This window comes from Lynx rufus, unplaced genomic scaffold (assembly GCF_022079265.1).
Source record: "Lynx rufus isolate CCGP_SWC_20201006 ecotype Redwood Valley unplaced genomic scaffold, mLynRuf1.p SCAF_5, whole genome shotgun sequence".
NCBI classification, from domain to species: Eukaryota; Metazoa; Chordata; class Mammalia; order Carnivora; family Felidae; genus Lynx; species Lynx rufus.
The window spans coordinates 158703093-158721029 of record NW_025814867.1 but is presented as its reverse complement, the minus strand read 5'-3'; the positions used below and the strand labels follow the sequence as shown (position 1 = coordinate 158721029).

General features: G+C 56.0%; 1 protein-coding gene across 2 annotated transcripts in view; it reads left to right on the top strand.

The window, feature by feature from the left end:
- Positions 1-574: 574 nt before the first annotated feature.
- LSS (lanosterol synthase) overlaps positions 575-17937 on the top strand; it is a 37509-nt gene continuing 20146 nt past the window's right edge. For both annotated transcript variants that reach the window (XM_047099874.1, XM_047099875.1), the window contains exons 1-16: positions 575-634; positions 937-1105; positions 1732-1870; positions 4482-4590; positions 5621-5742; positions 7123-7219; positions 9347-9482; positions 9800-9908; positions 10473-10591; positions 12587-12684; positions 13153-13180; positions 15175-15231; positions 15912-15983; positions 16312-16362; positions 16949-17098; positions 17715-17811. In XM_047099874.1, the coding sequence (XP_046955830.1) occupies positions 621-634; positions 937-1105; positions 1732-1870; positions 4482-4590; positions 5621-5742; positions 7123-7219; positions 9347-9482; positions 9800-9908; positions 10473-10591; positions 12587-12684; positions 13153-13180; positions 15175-15231; positions 15912-15983; positions 16312-16362; positions 16949-17098; positions 17715-17811 (1567 nt within the window). In that variant the 5' untranslated portion in view covers positions 575-620. The remainder of the gene's footprint in view (positions 635-936; positions 1106-1731; positions 1871-4481; positions 4591-5620; positions 5743-7122; positions 7220-9346; positions 9483-9799; positions 9909-10472; positions 10592-12586; positions 12685-13152; positions 13181-15174; positions 15232-15911; positions 15984-16311; positions 16363-16948; positions 17099-17714; positions 17812-17937) is intronic.

Here is a 17937-nt window from a genome sequence, read left to right as displayed (position 1 = left end):
GCCCCTGGGCCCGGGGTGGGGGGCGGGGGCGGTGGAGGGGGGGCGGAGGCTCGCCTCACCAGGCCCATCCCCATCAGGGCAGCTCGGGGGCTCAGCCTCCTCCGGGTCCCTACCACCTCCCTCCTCCGCCGAGGAGGCTTCCCACCTCATCGCCTGGAGGCCCAACCTCGAGGCTTCCGTCTTCCCCTCAAGCACTCACCTCCAGCTAGCCGGCCTCTCCCTCAAGGGCAGGAGCTCTTCCCTGCCTGTAACCTCAGCCTGAGCCTCTCTCCCAGATCGCTCCCGCCAGTCCGCCCTCCTCCGGCGCACCGGGACCCTCCCCACGCGGCTCTAAGCCTCAGGCACTCCTCCTCACCCTCCACGCGGCTCGCCACCTGGAGCTCCGGACCTGACTGCAGGCCCCGCCCCGCCTAGGCCACGCCCAGGACACGCCCTCATCGCGCTGGGGCGTCTGGCTCTCCACCACTGAGGCGGCCGGGCGCGCCCTGGGCCCACCCTCGCGGCGTTCTGATTGGCTGCACGGACATCGGCCCACCGCGCTCGCCCGAGGCACGAGTCTATGTATTGAGCGCGCGCGGACCCGCGCCAGGGCGTGGGTGGCGGACATCGCGGCCGGCTTCATGACGGAGGGCACGTGAGTCTCTGCTTCCCGGGACCTCTGCGCGGCCCTAGCACGCCCGCTGGACGAGGCCGGGACCCCCGAGAAGGGAGGGAGCGGTCCGGAGCGCGGCCGAGGGGCCGCGGGGGCGGGGGCTTCGGGGAGAAATCCGGCGGCGGGGGCGTAGTGGCCCAGCTGGCGCGGAGAGTTCTCATTTTGTGAGCTGAGGAAAACGGTGGCCTGTGTGTGGGCTGCCGGAAGGGACGGCCGCGGCCTCCGGGCTCCGACTTGGGAAGAACGGGCAGGACGGCCTCTCACCGGAGCGCGACCATTTTCAGGTGTCTGCGTCGTAGAGGGGGCCCCTATCGCACCGAGCCCGCCACCGACCTCAGCCGCTGGCGCCTCCGAAATGAGAGGGGAAGGCAGACGTGGACGTATTTCCAGGAGGGGGAGGATCCTGGCCGCGGGCAGACCGGGCTGGAGGCGCACTCCCTGGGACTGGACCCGGTAGGTGGGCGGAAGCCGGTGCGCAGCCCCTGCCTTAGCGGGGAGCGCCGGGCCCGGCGGGGGTGGGGCGTGCGGACCAAGATGTCCCCTAAAGGTCGGCCGGGCTCCTCTGCTTCAGTCCCTTTAGCACCAGGTGACTCGGAGGAAACCGCTGTCCTTTTGAGAAACACGTTTTTGATCCAGGGAATTGCATGTGAGCGATTCGGCTGGTGGAAGGAGTGTGCAGCGCCGGGCGGTGGGGCTTCTCCCTGGGGCCTTGTCTGCCGGTGCCACCTGCCGTGCCGTTCAGTCCAGTCCCGTCCCGTTGGCGGCCCTTCCTGAGGGGGGGGGGGAGAGGAGGGCAGGCCCGGGGCAGTACTGCACCCCTCCCGCGCGCCTGGACATCTGTCTTACTGATTTAAGACGTCCCAGAGAAGTTATGAAGAAATTTGAAAATAGTGACTGGAAAGCAGGAGAACGTAGAACCTTCCTTTTGCCTCTTGAGGTGGCAGTGCTTTCGAAGAGTTGTAGACTTTTGATCCAAACAGTTGAAACTTGGAAAGTAATTTTGGCCTGGCTGTAGGTGCTGAGGGTTCCTCTGGCCTGGCCACAGACCCCTCATCTCTCCTGTCTTTTGTCTTCTGCAGACCGGTTACTTTAAGGACTTGCCCAAAGCCTGCACAGCCCACGAAGGGGCTCTGAATGGGATGACATTTTATGTGGGGCTGCAGGCTGAGGATGGGCACTGGGCAGGTGATTATGGCGGCCCACTCTTCCTCCTGCCAGGTAGGTGGGTGCTGCCCCAGCTTGTGGGTGAGGCTGTCCTGGGGTCCTGGTCGGGCCTGGTTCAGGCCCTTGGTGAATGTAGCATGTGAATGAGTAAACAGGTGAAAACCCAGGAGCTTACTTGGAAGATGTCTCTGGAGGGTTGCCTTGTGCCTGTGTTGTCCTGGTGTTGGTGCTGGGGAATGGGAGTGCCATCCCCAGTGTTCACTGCCAGCCCAGTGTTTCCGTAAGGGAAGCAAGGGGTATTCTTGTGGGGACAGAGGAGGAGTGGCTCTTGAGTCCCAGTACAGAGTGGTAGGGACACTCCAAGGGGGAGGACCTAGCCTATGTAAAGGTGCTAGCTAGAGTGGGCAGGTGAAGGGTGGGACCTTTTTAATTTTTTTTAAGTTTATTTTTAATCTCTACACCCAACGTGGGGCTCGAACTTACAACCCCTGGATCAGGAGTTGTGTGCTCTACCAACTGAGCCAGCCAGGTGCCCTGATGGGTGGGATCTTTAAGGCTTCTTTGGGCAGGTGGGGGGAGGCCAGACAGCTTGGGTGTGTGAACTTAACCTTGAAGGGGTGACTGAGGGAGCCAGGGCAGGGAAACTGCAGGTTCAGTTGGTTGAGTCCTAGGAGGATTGCACTTGGGCCTCCTGGGTACTGAACTGGTTTGGCTAGGTAAGGCCATTGTGTTCTGAGAGTGTTTCACTGAAGAAATACTTGGCCATGTAATGTGAGAAATCTCCTTTGAATTTATGTAGAAGAACTCTTTTCTCCTAGTGGGAGGAGCATTGGGAATCCATTGTGTTCTTGTCTCTCCTGGGCTGTACGTCATTATATCTTCTTATCCAGGAACCCACGGGCATGTCCTTAGGGGCAAGTCAAGGGCCTTTTTCTTCCCTTGGCCCCACTAGGAGCCTGTTGAGACTATTCCAGAGGTTTTCATAGGGAAGTAGTGGCACATGATCCCACTGGTCTGCTTTGATCCTGGGCAGAGTGACAGGACTTCACTGTGTCTCAGCCACCTCATCTGTGACATGAAGATGATGAGAATCAGGTTAGGTCATACACGTACAAAACCAGGCATGCAGGGAGCTCTTGGTCCTGCGTTATTTTAGGCTTGCTGCTGCAGCTCTGGGCTCATCCAGCTGGGGCTTCTTGCTCTGTGCAGGCTACAGGTTGGGGCTTTTCCTGGGGTTCCCCTTTTTGGACTCTGGATAGACCTTCTTCCTCAGGTTGATGCTGTTCTGTTCAGAAGTACCATTCCAGCGTTCTTCCGTGGCTGGGTGAGCTTTGGTCCTTCCTTTATCTGCTTTAATTTGGAAAATGCTCCTGGTGGGGGGGGGGGGGCGATTCTGTATAGACAGTTCCTGACTGAGTGTGGTTCATGTGGCATTGACTATTCCCAGGGGTCTTTATGGGGGAGGCAATGACATGGCACTGGCTTGCTGTGACCCTGGGTAAGGTGACAGGACTTCACTGTGCCTTAGCTGCCTCATATGTAATATGGGGAGTTGGATTCAGTCATATATATACATATATGCATCGCTGTGGTGAGCCCTGATTCTAGGGTCCAACCCCCTGGGTTCCTGCCCCAATCCCACCACTTGGGGCCCCTGCCTCAGTTTCCTTGCCTGTAAGATGAGGGAGACACTGGTTCTGTTTTTTGCCCACGTGTGTTTCTTTGTCTTGACAGCATTGTAACTGATGAAAAGAGATGGGCTTGATTTGGGATGACTTTTTTCTGTGAACCTCTGTAGCATCTCCAGACCTAGCTGTCCCTTCTTCCAGGCTGTGTCTCTGTGTGGCCATGTCTTCCAGGGCTTCTGATGCCTCTGATCTAGAGCCAGGCATGTATCTCATGGTGCATTTTGGCTAAGGCCTACCTTAAGACACCTCTCCCCTTGCAGGGCGCTACAGCATGTGACTGATGGAGCCAATGCTAGGGGAGATAAGAGTGGGGTTGAAGATGGCCTGGGAGCACCATGTTGAGGAGGGCTAGGCTGGGTAATGTTTATTGTCCTTCTCCCACATTTGCAAAGTGACATATGCTAGTAAAAAACGTATAGGGGCGCCTGGGTGGCTCAGTCAGTTGAGCATCTGACTCCTGATTTCAACTCAGGTCATGATCCAGGGTCGTGGGATCAAGCTCTGCATCCGGCTCTGCACTGAGGTTGGAGGCTGCTTAAGATTCTCTCTTCCTCTGCCCCTCTCCCCCTCTTGACACACACTCTCTCTCACTCAAAAAAAAAAAAAAAAAAAAAAAAAATTCCTACGTGTGGTTAAAAAAAAAAAACATATAAAACAGAGAAACATAAGCAATAAATATTCTGTCCAGGGGTGACCCATTTGGTATTTCTTTTCCAGCAGGTATGGACAGTATTGCAGGACCCTGAACTTGGCTGGGTGGGCTCTGCACACCCTATGTAAGGAGTGTCCTGTGTTGTGGCTGCTCCCCGGGTCCTCACTCCCAAAGTCCCTCGTGAGGCCAGGAGGAATAGCCTTCTCTGGTTTGTTTCCATGCAAAGGAGACCCAGCTCCCTGTTGGGTTGAGAGGAAAGGGGCCTAGGCTTGGCAGTACTGAGTGTTCCTCCTCCCAGTAAAGGAACGTCCTTTCTGCCACACAGGTCTCTTGATCACATGCTATGTGGCGCAAATCCATTTGCCAGCCGGATATAAAGAAGAGATAGTGCGGTACCTGCGGTCAGTGCAGCTCCCTGATGGCGGCTGGGGCCTGTGAGTCATTTTGTTACTGCACACATGTGCTTACTTGTGCACACATGTTCATATGTAGGAGATATACCTGTCAAGGGTGGGGTGACTAGCTCTGGACCTGGGTGGGTCGGGGGGAGAACTTGGGAGGAGGGAGGTTGGCTGGATGCTGTGTGCTGAACTCTGGTTTCCCAAGGGTCTTACAATAGGTGGCTACTTGCTTTCTGGGCGTTGGTTTCATAGCTTATGTTGTACCTGGACTTTATGACTGGTTGAGAGGCTCTTGAGACCCACACCCCACAGAAAGCCACCTGGCTGTTATTGCTAAGGCAAAAGGAAATTGTTCTGGGCCCTGGGATGGCAGCAGGTGGAACCAGGGGGGCCAGGTAACCCTCCCCAGGTCTCAGTGTGCCTTTCTGACACTTAGCACACTCTGGGAGCAGGGTCTTCCCCCAGGGTGGTCAGCTGCCTGCCCACCTTGGTCATGGGCTCTGCTGCCCCTTGTTCTACACCCAGAGATGGGGTTCTTTCTGGCGGGCTGAATCCACACCACAGGGATTCTCCATTAGAATTCTTGAAGGACAGCCCAGCCTCTCTTCATCCCTTGACAGAGTTGTGGGCCTCAAGCTTAAGGCCTTGGCTCTCGGGCCTGCAGGTCCCAGGGCATCTTGGTGGATGTTGAAATCTCATTAGTGCCCTTGGACAGGCACAGGGTCTTGGCCTTACCTGCCATGTTGCCTCTGATGCTTGTTCTGTGTGCTGTAGTGACAAAGGAGCCTTAGTTGGATTTGCACCCTGGGACTGGTCATGTTGATTCAGGCATGGGAAGTAAGCCGAAGAGGCAGGCAAGTCCTGCACAGGCACTTTTGGAACTGTTCAATTATGGGAGGCACGTGAATTCTTACTGGAAAATTGCTGTTCTGTGTTTTATTATGTTGTCATGTTGTATCAGTGTAAGGTAATTTAGTATTTTTGATTTTCTGAGGAAATTTTGCTGAAAACCTTACAAGTAATGAAACATGGCATTCTCTCACTCTGTCCTTTGCTCCCCTAGGCACATGGAGGACAAGTCCACAGTGTTTGGGACTGCACTCAACTATGTATCTCTGAGAATTCTGGGTGTTGGCCCTGACGATCCTGACTTGGTACGAGCCCGGAACATTCTTCACAAGAAAGGTACCCCTGGCACAGCGTGCATTGGGTTAAGGGTCCATATCACCTGGGCATAATGAGCTCTAGCCAATGAGAACTAGAAAGATCAGCCTCCATTTGAAATCCTGGGTGAAATATGTGAAAAGGGATCCATCAAAGCAGAAAGAGATGGACACATTCCAACCTCACTGGTATTGTTTCAAAAGGGAATTAAGATAAGTACATAATCCCGTTTGTCTCACACAATGGCAAAGACTCAGCCAGTAGTCCGCCAGTGTGCTGCTGGCAGGGCTATACCTGGAGTGGCTTTTCTGGAGGCAGCTGGCTCTGCTCAGCCCCACAGTCACCCTCCCACACACCCCGTGGGGCTTCCAGCAGCTGGCGCCTCTCCCTCCCCTCTGGACTCTGAAGGTGACAGATTATAGCTCTGGGGGGCGTCTTGGCTCCTGCTGCTCTACAGGTTGGGCAAGGTCTCTCCCATTTGTGTGTCACAGACGTTCCATGATCTGCCTGTCCTCCTCGCTCCGGTGCTCACACAGAGGCCTCCCGTCAGCTCCTTGAGACCCCTTCCTACCCTGGGCCCTGTATATGGTACTTCCTCTGCCTAGAGCACTCCTCCTGACCCACTCCCACCCTGCTGCCCGGGAACTTCTACTTAGCCTTCATCCAGCACTGTGGTTGTCACTTCTGTGGGAGCCCTTCCTGACCCACCAGGCTAGATTAAGCCTCTTGGTGGACATTCTAATAGATCCTGCGTTGTTCTTCACAGGTTTTGTTCTGATGGTGAACTTGTCGTTAGCCTCAAGGCTGCTTTCTGGTTCCTTGCGTGGTGAAGGAGTTTCCTAGTAGCTTTGTGGGTGTTTGACTTTACACACCTGGGTTTGGGGTGAGGCCTTGTTGGGAAGCATGTCCTGGACAGTGTTTCTGTGCCTAGGCCTGGTGCTTCTGGAAGTGGCCCCAGTTTGGCGTCTTGAGTGTCTCTGAACGCCATGTTGGGGCATGGACATGTCTGCCAAGTAGGGAGTCCCAGATGAGGAACAGTTAGGTATGGTCCCCCGAAGAGAGAAAGCTGAGTGTACGCTCACTTCCCCTCATCACCTTCTCTAGGTCTGAGGCTGCTGCGTGCATCTGGGCCCCTCGCCTGCCCAGGTAGCTGCCTTCCTGCAGGTGGAGGCTATGAATGTCTCTCTTGGGGCTGGACACACTTATTCTGGGGAAGCAGCTGGTTCCACTCAGCGACTGTGCTGTTGGGTGGTTCTGAGCAGCTCTGGAACCTGCTGCTCATCTGGGGTTGGAGGATCCTTAGCACTGTCTTCAGTTCATGTGAGAAGAGGCACACGTAATTTCTGAGGAGCTAATCTTCATAGTAAGAGGCAGATGATCTGGGCCTTTTCTCTTCTGCAGGTGGTGCTGTGGCCATCCCCTCCTGGGGGAAGTTCTGGTTGGCTGTCCTGAATGTTTATAGCTGGGAAGGCCTCAACACTCTGTTCCCGGAGATGTGGTATGTTTGTCCTTCTGAGGTTGATGTGTGGCTGGGTTGCCAGTGCCTTGCTGAGTTGTGTGACGGGCCCTGGATCGCTTGCTGCCTGTTCCCCAGGTGAAGAGGCGGTCCATTCTGTGGAGTGAGGCTGTGTTAGGCTCCTGGTGGAGGCCTGCTTGGCTGAATCCTGCAGACAGATGGAAGGGGTTCCCAGTTGGGCAGGACGGAGGGAGGTACCGTGGGGGTGGGCCATGTGGCAGGTGGGTGGGGCCCTGCAGGGCTGGGAGAACCAGTGCTGTCCTGTGTCTTGTTAGGGATGTTTTGAGCATCTGTAGAAGTGGAGACAAGAAGGCAGTAGGCCATGCAGCCCTTGCCAGCCTCAGCCCTGGAGTGTGCTGTGCTGTTTGTTCTGTTCCCTTAGCTTTCTGCTGGTGAATGTGAAAGTTAATGCCAGACATCATACTTTATCTGTGAACACTTCAGTGTGTATCTTTAAAAGAGAAGAATTTCCATGTTACAACAGAACCACAATGCTTTTTAAATACTCAGTAAAATTGGGGCACCTGGGTGGCTCAGTAGGTTGATTATCTGACTCTTGATTTCAGCTCAAGTCGTGATCTCACTGTTCAGTTTGTGAGATTGAGCCCCATGTCAGGCTCCGCGCTGATAGCACGGAGCCTACTTGGAATTCTTGCTCTCTCTCTCTCTCTCTCTCTCTCCTGTCCCTGTCCTTCCCCTGCTCGTGCACATGCCCTCCTCTCTCTCTCTCTCTCTCTCTCTCTCTAAATAAATAAATAAATAAATAAATATTTAGTCAAATCAACACTAATGTGATACTTCTAATCAATGATATTCACGTTTTGTGAATATCTACTGAAAGCTATGGGCGTCTTCCCAGAGAACATTCACGTGTGTGTAGATCCCCCAGAGTCCCCGTCAGGAGGTGAGCCCCCTGCTAGAGCCCCTGCTGGCTCCTGGGAGCACACCAGTGATGTTGCAGCCCCCCAGAAAGCTATCAGGGAGGTTGGAGGGCTTCTGTTGTTAGATGACTTTGGTAGAGGAGAGGCATCGGGTGAAAGATCCTGATGAAAGTGCTGAGGGCCAAGCCTTTGCAGCCTTGAGGGGCAGTGAGGAGGCAGTGGGAGGGGGTCTGTTACCCAAGGCCTACACTTGGGAGGAGTCCGGGAGGCATTCTGGGGCTATCCCAACGGTGCTCACTGGCTGCCTGCTGGCTGCACCCTGGACCTGCCTGGTGTGTAAGGAATGGGCAGAGTGCCAGGAGGGTGTGTGGGTGTCAGAGCACTGTTTGTTGTCTGTGCCCCTACATGGCGGATCTGGCAGTCAGTGCTAGGCTGTGAGGGCACTGCCAGTCTTTCCTGGAGTGGTTTTGAAGGGGTGGGTAGAAGATGAAAGGAATGTGTGCAGGAGGGGGACCAGAGATCCTGGACCACCAGCTACAGAGAGATTGTAAAATACCTCCCTTTAAAGTGAGTAGACAAGCCCTTGAGGGTGAGGGAAGTGTCCTGAGGACAGGGTTGGGAGAGGCGGGAGCCTGCCCAGCTCGTGACTGGCATGCCCATGCCTCTCACACACGAGAATAGGAGGCTTGAAGGGAAAGCGTGGGGAAAATACTCTGGGTACCCACCTACGTGGGAAGCTGGTGGAACTGTGTATGCTGAGGTCAGGCTAACTGGGCAAAAACGTGTTGGTGGTGATAATTCTCCAAGCCTCAGTCCTTGGGAAGATGTGCCAGTTCTAAATGGTTTTAGGTAAACTTTTTATTTTGGAACAGTTTTCAATTTCCACAGAAGTTGCAAAGATAGTCCAGAATGTTCCTGTAGACCCTTCACCCTGTTTCTGTTATTAACAATTTATATTTCTGTGGTACCTTTGTCCCAGCTGAACCCACAGACAGTCCTGAAAGTTTAAGAGTCAAGTCTCCTGGTTTTAGGATGTGCCCAGCTGAACTGAGAGGAGTGGTTGTCACTCTTGCAGACTGTGCTCCTCGGCACCCCATAGGAACGTGGCTGTGACATGCCGACTTGGGCTGAGCATAGCCATCTACCCCGACTCCACCCTTGGAAGGGCCTGGGCTGTACTGGTGGTGACGGCGGGGCCAGATCTCCTGCTGACATGCCGTCTCCCCAGGCTGTTTCCTGACTGGGTGCCTGCACATCCCTCCACACTCTGGTGCCACTGCCGACAGGTCTACCTGCCCATGAGCTACTGCTACGCCATCCGGCTGAGCGCTAAGGAGGACCCACTGGTCCAGAGCCTCCGTCAGGTAAGAATTCCTGGGCAGGGACCCCAGGTGAGGGGTTACCCTTGAGTCCCGACTGTACACGCCTGCTTGCCGGAGACCCTGCAGGGCTGAATTCTATGAAGTGGGGGTGAATCCTGCACCTCCCCGTATCATAAGTGACTTCCCAAAAGGGCTTGCACGGTGGGATGGCCTCAGGGCACCTGTGAGCAGAGTCCTGGCCTGCGCTGTGTCTTGGGGAAAGAGGTACTGAGATGGGGCTAGGGGTGCAGATGTTCCTTGGGCGTGCCCTCGGGAAGGGAGTGGGCAGAGGAGGGTGCTGAGGCGCTGCTGCCCCCCAGGAGCTCTACGTGGAGGACTACGCTAGCATCGACTGGCCGGCGCAGAGGAACAACGTGTGCCCTGATGATCTGTACACGCCGCACAGCTGGCTGCTCCGTGTGGTGTACGGTGGGTGCTTTCTGAGGGGCTGGTGGGCCTCCTACACCTAAAATGATGCTGACTCTCCTCCTCTTCCTCACCGCCTGTCGTTTGGGTCCTGTGGTGACCAGGGCTACCGTGTGCGCCACGTGTCCAGTAGGCCTGCCCTATCTTCACCTCTGGAGCAAGCCTGTGGCTGGGGCTCCTGGACAAGAGGATTGGAGGCTGCAGGCCTGGAGGGCACGCTTGTTCCTTCCTTAGGGGAGAAGGGGCAGGACCCTGTGGGGCCCAGCTCAGACCCATCTTCCTGCGAGAACCCTGGTGGCTCGGGGGCCAGCATGGGGTGCCGCGTGTGAGTCATGTTCCCTTGATCACATGTTGTCTTGCTCACGTCTTCTGTGCTGAGCCCTGGGGTGGGAGCTGGGTCTTTGCCCCAGTCAGTGCTGAGATGCACCCGGGCTGGAGTTCCACTCGGGGGAGTGGACCCTGAACATGGCATCAGGGACAGGGCAGGGCGGCATACTAGGATGTCCAGGAGGGTCATGGGGAAGGCCCCAGGTGCTGCCCTGTGCTGACACCCTTGACTCCCCGCAGTGTTACTCAACCTGTACGAGGGCCACCACAGCACCAGCTTGCGGGAGCGGGCCATCCAGAAGCTGTACGAGCACATCGTGGCCGATGACTGCTTCTCCAAGTACATTAGCATTGGCCCGGTCAGTGATCCCACTGCTGGGTGTCTGGGCCTGGGGTGGGCACCCAACTGCAGCCCATGTGGGGGGAGGAGCTGGGGCAGAAGGCCGTCTCGAGGCCAGTCTCTGGAGCTGGGAGTGGGGGTCTTCCCGGAGGTGAGGTCTCCCACGAGAGCCTGGCAGAGAGAACCCCCATCTGTCCCCTGTGTCTTGCACTTAGTACTCCCTTCCCTTCCTGTCACCTGGTGAGTGTGTAGTGCTGCTCCTGGGGCTGCCTCTCAAGATCTCTCTGGCTGCTGGGAGGGATGCTTGGCCTCTCCTGAGTGTCTTCCCTAGAACTCATTTTCTGCCCTTGTCCTGTGGGGTTTGGAGTGCCGGGGCTCTTGGGTTCCAGTCCTGGTTCCTGCCGCGCCTGGTGACTTGGAGCTCTCTCCTCCGAGCCTCCAGGCTCCTGGGCTGGCTTTGCGTCGTGAGGCTGTGGAGCTTGACAGAGGGCGGGTGTACCCCAGCCGGTGCAGGGTTGGGGGGCTGCCTTACGGCCGTGGGGTGACAGCTGCGGGGGACGTTGTTGTTTTGGGCCCCTGGTGGGCCGTGCCGCGGCCTCTCTGGGGAAGTCCAGTTGGTGTGGCATCCCGCAGCTCCGCTCTGCAGCCTGCTCCCTGGTGTTCTGTGGGGCCTCGGACAGCCTGGTGGGTTGTCCTGCCTCGACGGAGCAGTGGAGCAGTGAGTCGTGTTCCCTTAGCAGCAGTGTGATTTTCATGGGCTTTCGGCTCAGCACTGAGTAAAGCATGGCTGACCTACATGAGAACAGCACTTAACTGCTTATGAGAAGCCAGAGTCGGAGGTTTGGGCCTTTATTTTTTTTTTTATAAATTCTTTTTTTTTTTTTTTTTCAACGTTTATTTTTGGGACAGAGAGAGACAGAGCATGAACGGGGGAGGGGCTGAGAGAGAGGGAGACACAGAATCTGAAGCAGGCTCCAGGCTCTGAGCCATCAGCCCAGAGCCCGACGCGGGGCTCGAACTCACGGACCGTGAGATCGTGACCTGGCTGAAGTCGGACGCTTAACCGACTGTGCCACCCAGGCGCCCCAAGGGCCTTTAGAACGTTCTGTCCAGGGATGCCTGCCTGCCTCAGTCAGTTGAGCATCTAACTTCGGCTCAGGTCATGATCTCATGGTTCGTGAGTTTGAGCCCCGCATTGGGCTCTGTGCTGTCAGTGTGGAGCCTGCTTTGGATGCTCTGTCCCCTTCTCTCTCTGCCCTTCCCCGATGCTTGCGCACGCGCTTTCTCTCGCTCTCATTCTCAAAAATAAACATTAAAAAAATATATCAAGGGGCGCCTGGGTGGCTCAGTCGGTTAAGTGTCCGACTTCGGCTCAGGTCATGATCTCGTGGTTCACAAGTTCGAGCCCCGCATCGGGCTCTGTGCTGACAGCTCGGAGCCTGGAGCCTGCTTCCGATTCTGTGTCTCCCTCTCTCTCTCTGACCTCTCTGTCTCAAAAATAAATAAACGTTAAAAAAAAAATTTAAAAAAAAAGTATCAAATCATTTCTTAAAAAGAAAACAAAAAACCCAACATTCTGTCGTGAGCAAGCAGTCCATGCCACACAGGTCTTGTCTCTCTCTCTCTCCCCTGCCCCTCGAGGCTGCCATCCTGTTCTGCGTCTCTGAGTTATTCAAGGCACACCCTGCATGCCCACATGGGGGACCCCCAGCCCTCATGGTGGTTGTGCTTGCTCGCCAGTTGCCTCGGCTCACATTGTTTCTCACAGGATGCTCTGTCTTCTGTCTATGCACGTGCCCCAGGCCGTTCCCATCTCCCTTTCTGGCGGCACAACTTGGCTAGGTCTCTGGCTCTCGGGGCTTGGTGAGCAGTGAGTTGCTCCGCTTAGAGTTGAAGGCCTTGTCTGGCCCGGAGCGAGGCTGTGCTGGGGGCCCAGTGTTTGGGCTGTGGTCCTCATGCTTGGGAGCCACTACAGGTCTGGAGCAAGGTCCTGACACAGCCATGTCTCCTGCAGATCTCGAAAACCATCAACATGCTTGTGCGCTGGTACGTGGACGGGCCGGACTCCTCTGCCTTCCAGGAGCACATCTCCAGGATTCCTGATTACCTCTGGTGAGTGCAGCTGGAAGGGCCTGTGGCTGGTCAGCATCACACTTGGTCCCTGACGCACATGGCTGAGAGCCAAGGGCAGACGTGCGTGGGGGCCTCCCCAGCACAGTGGCAGGCGTGGAGATCACGTATGTGTATAGTGACATTTGGAATCAGGAATTTCAGGGGTTGTGTGGAAGATGGTGAGGGTTATCTCTGAGTTGAAAGATTTGTTATGTGGCAAGAACTTCTGGTGGTTTGGGAAGGTAGAGCTAGGAAGCCTGGGGGTGCATGGGGCAGGTTCTGGTGAACGTCAGAAAGGCCTCGCCGACAAGAGTAATGGGTCAGTCACTGATTGCAGTTGGGACCATGGTGGGTGGGTCTGCCAGGTGGGTCTGCTGCCAGCAGTGGGGTGAGCCGGGCTCTGGGTGGCCGCCTGACTTCGGCTCTTTGCCCTCTGCTTCCTGACCTGGGCTTTTCTTGTCCTCACAGGCTGGGTCTCGATGGCATGAAAATGCAGGTAAAGGCTATAAAGCCGTGGCCGTTTGCTTCCTTTTCAACCATTCCTGCTCTTTAGGTTTGTTAAGATTCAATAAGTCCTCACAGTGAGTTCTGGCAGCACGTGCTGAGCGGCCGCTGGTATCCCCAGTCCTGAGTCTGAGGGGACAGCCGGGGTGCTTCCTGGGCGTGTGCCGTGTGACAGCGATGCCGACAGGCCCCAAAGGCTGCGGGAAGGCTGAGAGTCTGCAACTCCCCCATGGGAGGTGGGCGTCAGGCAGGGAGGAGGGGAGCCTGTGCTTCATGCCCCCAGCCTCGTGTCCTCGTACCCCCGGCTGAGATGTGCTCCCCTGTGGCCCTTCTCTGTGTCCGCTGCTCTGCTTTTTGTGCCATTTATCATAAATGGTGTTCTGCCACCACCTCCCTCCCTGGCTCATTTCCTGTGTGTGACCCTGGGGGTGGAGGTGTCTGGTCACAGTGTGGCTAGGGCTGACCTGAGAGCGGTCAGCCTGGGAACCGCTGCATCACCCCGTGGGAGTTTTGGTGACAATGTGCACTGTCACCCACCTGGCTAAGTGTGGAAACACAGAGCCTCTGGCAGTGTTCTTGGGTCAGATAGGCCACTGGCCCTTGGGACAGATACACATGGACCCAGCACTGCCCAGTACAGAGTTCGCTTCGGCGTCCTTGCCTTACTCCCAGCTCCCTGACTCTTACATGCCAAGTGGAGGCAGGTCACAAACCCCTGTGTGGGCTCTCCATCCCCTCTGACTCCTTGAGCACCCCAGCTTATTTGTTCTTGCAAAATCACACTGCTTTTGCCTTATGGGGTTGATGACAGTCCCTAGTTTGGTTTTGTGGCAGGTTTGTTGGCATCAGGGTTTGAGCCAGGTGACTGGTCCTCGAAGCCACTTTTGCCCAGTGGTCTTCTGGGTGCTTGCCCTTCCTTCCTGGATGACTGATTGGTTCCCAGGGCATCCCCCTTCTGGATCTGACTGGTTGTTTCCTCTGTGCCCTGTATTTCCTGCAACTGGCATTTAGACCCTCAGGCTTGATCCAGTTCAGGTTTCTTTTGGCCAGGAGGCTTTCCTGGTGGCAGGTGTCCTTCCTATATATTGTCCTGCAAGGCCATGGTTTTTGTTGCTCTCTCAGTGCCGCCAATTGGTCTGGGCTCTGGCCTTGCCATCCCTGTCCCTATTATCCAAGTGTCTGTCACCGTCTATCTTAGTGTCACTGGGATTTGGCCACTGGCATTCTGGTGGGACCAGAGTGTTGACCAATGAACTAGGCTCCCAGGGTGGGATTTGAAGGGGGCCTTCCCAGCTCTGTTGAGGCTTCAGCCAGGCCCCACCACCTCCAGGTGTACTCAGAAGTGAGGGGGTGTTTTTGGTCATCATTGTGATTGGGGCAAAAGCCTGTTGTTGGGTATTGGGACAGTGGAGGTCACGGGCAGTGGTTGTCCAGATACCGGAAGTGCCCTGAGAGGGTTCTGTCCCAACTGGTGGCCTGGTGAAGGCAGGTGGAGCTGCCTGACTCTCATCTGCCTGCAGAGACGTCCCCTTTCTGGCCCTCAGGGGCATTGAGGGGTGCACAGAACATGGAGCCTAGGTCAGGAGTTGGCTAGGCTCCCACCACTTTGCGGGAGCTGTTGTGAGCCCCCAGACTCCTCCTCGGCCCTTGAGGTGCCCTCGATCCCTGAGGATCCTGGGCAGTGGTGGGTGGGTAGAGGGAGCTGCAGCTGCTGTTCTAAAAAAATTTTTTTTTAATGTTTATTTTTGAGAGAGAGAGAAAGAGAGAGAGAGACAGAACATGAGTGGGGGAGGGGCAGAGAGAGATGGAGACACAGAATCTGAAGCAGGCTCCAGGCTCTGAGCTGTCAACACAGAGCCCCGATGCAGGGCTCGAACTCACAAGCCACAAGAATCATGACCTGAGCTGAAGTCAGATGCTCAACTGACTGAGCCACCCAAGTGCCCGGCTGCAGCTGCTGTTCTAATGGCTTGTGCTTGCGTGCAGGGCACCAACGGCTCACAGGTGTGGGACACCTCATTTGCCATCCAGGCTCTGCTAGAGGTACGTGGCTCTGCCTCCTTGTTTTTTAGCCTCCCGTGGCTCCAATTGACTTTCCTGGGTGTCCACCCCTGCACTCAATGTGGACGTGGCACTTGCTAGCCCTGACCCTTTGTCCACCTGGACTCCGAGGCCTCTGGCGATGGTCTTGCTGAGGCAGTGATCTTGCCCAGAAGTTTTGGCAGTGATCTTGCCAGCTGGGAGGCTTCAGGAGTAGGGAGCGTATAAGGTCTATTCCTGGGGAGACAGGGCAGGAAGCTTCTAGCAGGGAGAGTGGGCTCTAGGCTTTTCTCAACATTCAAATTGCTCATTATGGGTACCTCTGAGCACATGCTGGAGGGAAACCAGAATGTGTTTTTGTGCTGGTAGGATTGAGAGTGGTGACATTCTGGAGAACCTTGAAGAGTGGTCAGGGCCACGTATGGTCTGCCTTAGATGGGGCAGGGATCCTCTGGACGTGGGCTGGGCTGGGCTCCACTGGATGTGGTGTGGACTGTCTCTTTTGCCTACTTTATTTCTCTGTCACATCTTTCTGACTTGTCAGCAGAATCCAGAGCCTGAGACTCTGGTGAGACTGCTCCTGTTTCCCAGTGGTGGCAAGACGTCACCAGGATTGTCTGGGAACCACTTCATCTGTGCAGGCTTGTGTCAGCGAGCAGCTTAGCCTCTGTTGTCTCTTCCAGGCGGGGGCACAGCACAGGCCCGAGTTTTCATCTTCCCTGCAGGAGGCACATGAGTTTATCCGGATCTCACAGGTGAGGTCGGATCTGACCTGAGGGTGGTGGGGCTTCTGCACGCAGAGGTACCGCCTCCTCACCTCTGCCTTGACACCCTGGTCTGCCCTCTCTGGTGCCGCGTGGTGCCTTGGTCATGTTTCCCCAGCAGTGGATGGGGGTGGCAGGCCTTGGGCCACGGGGTGATGCTTTAAAGGGTGCCTTTGGCCCCGATGGTTGAGAGGGCAGTAGGCCAGTGGCTCTTGGTCCCTGTGTATTTTGCACTAGCCCCTACTGGCTCTGGTGTCTGCATCTGATGGTGACATGGGCCTTCTCTGTTTTCTGCATGTGCCATGTGGATGCCGCCTAGGTGCTAGACAGCCCCCCTGACTACCAGAAGTACTACCGCCAGATGAGCAAGGTACCACGGCCATCCCTGTTTGCCCCAAGTCCTACGCCCTGCGCTCCAAAAGAGACCACCACAGTTAGCTATGCCTTGCTAGTTGAGAGGGCTCTTTCCTCGGTCTCCTGTGGCTTCCTGCTCTGATAGACACACGGTGTGGGGTTTCACCAACACACTCAAGGTTTCCCTGACTGGGGAGTTGTGTGCGTGAGTTAGTGAGCCATGTGGGGCTTCCTCATGCTGCCACGACAAGTGTTTTGTGCGCGCACACACACACACACACACCTGTGCCTCAGAGATGCTATTAGACAGCAGTACATGCAGATACCAGATACGCTGTCGGAATGTGGTTTAGGGTGGTGAGGGAGCTGCAGAGGGTGGAGGGCAGCTCCTCTGGGCGTGTGGGAGCGTGGATGCAGTGCACACCTTCTCACAGCAGGTTGGGAGGCTGTCCACATGTGTGTGGTGTGGGGCTGCGGCTGCACCTTCATAGTGGCCAGGGCTCTGCCTGGGTGAGGGAGGTACCATCACCTCGGGTGGTCCTAAAGATCAGGGTACGGGCTCGGCCCTCTGCCCTGGCCATGACTGGCCCCACACTTTCCAGGGTGGCTTCCCCTTCAGCACGCTGGATTGTGGCTGGATTGTTACTGACTGCACAGCTGAGGCCTTGAAGTCCATCCTTCTCCTGCAAGAACAGTGTCCCTTTGTCACCAAGCATGTCGCACGAGAGCGGATCTATGATGCTGTTGCTGTGGTAAGGCTGCTGGGCACGAGGGAGATCCGGCTGCCCCGCCGCCAACCCTTGGGTCCACTTCGTGCTGCGTAGGAGCTGCACTTCCCGTGGCTTTTGTGTCCACAAATCCCCAGGGCCAGATTGAAAGCCCAGAGGGGCATGTCCTCTGACAGCATCTGTGTTTGGGAAGCCGTGAGCCCTGTGTTGGAGGCTTGCATATCTGGCTGCTCCCAGGGGCTGCCTTCGGGAAGGCTGGTATTCTCCACGGGGTATCTGCAGAAAGATGAGAACTTCCGTTTGTTTTTGTGTAAAACCCTTTCAGTACACCCACTCTGTGCGTGTTTTACAATGGAGATCGTGTGGCTTGGCAGCACACATGTAACTTATAAATGGATAAGCAGGTGCATGTCAGGGTCCCAGATGGTCACTCGTAGAGCACGTGAGTGATAAAGTTGTGGCCCACTCCTCTAGGCACTGAAGGTCTCAGTTTAATATGAGAACTGGCCCCCCATTCCCCATCCCTGCCCCTTTCGTTTTAGCCTTGGGTGTTTCTAGAATGGTCTGCCACAACCTGTGGGCTCTCCCGCCTGCTTAACCACATGAGTGAACTCTCAGGATGCCCTCTCTCTGGTTTTAGTTGCTGGACATGAGAAATCCTGATGGAGGGTTTGCCACCTATGAGACTAAGCGTGGGGGCTACTTGCTGGAGCTGTTGAACCCCTCGGAGGTCTTTGGTGAGTGGTTGGCCAGCCAGGTGGTACGCAGACCCAGGGGCCCTGCATGCCCTGAGATGGATTTGCCAACCAGAGCCCGGAGTTCCTCCCCCAGGGTGGGAGCAGTGCCAACAAAGGTGTTGGCAG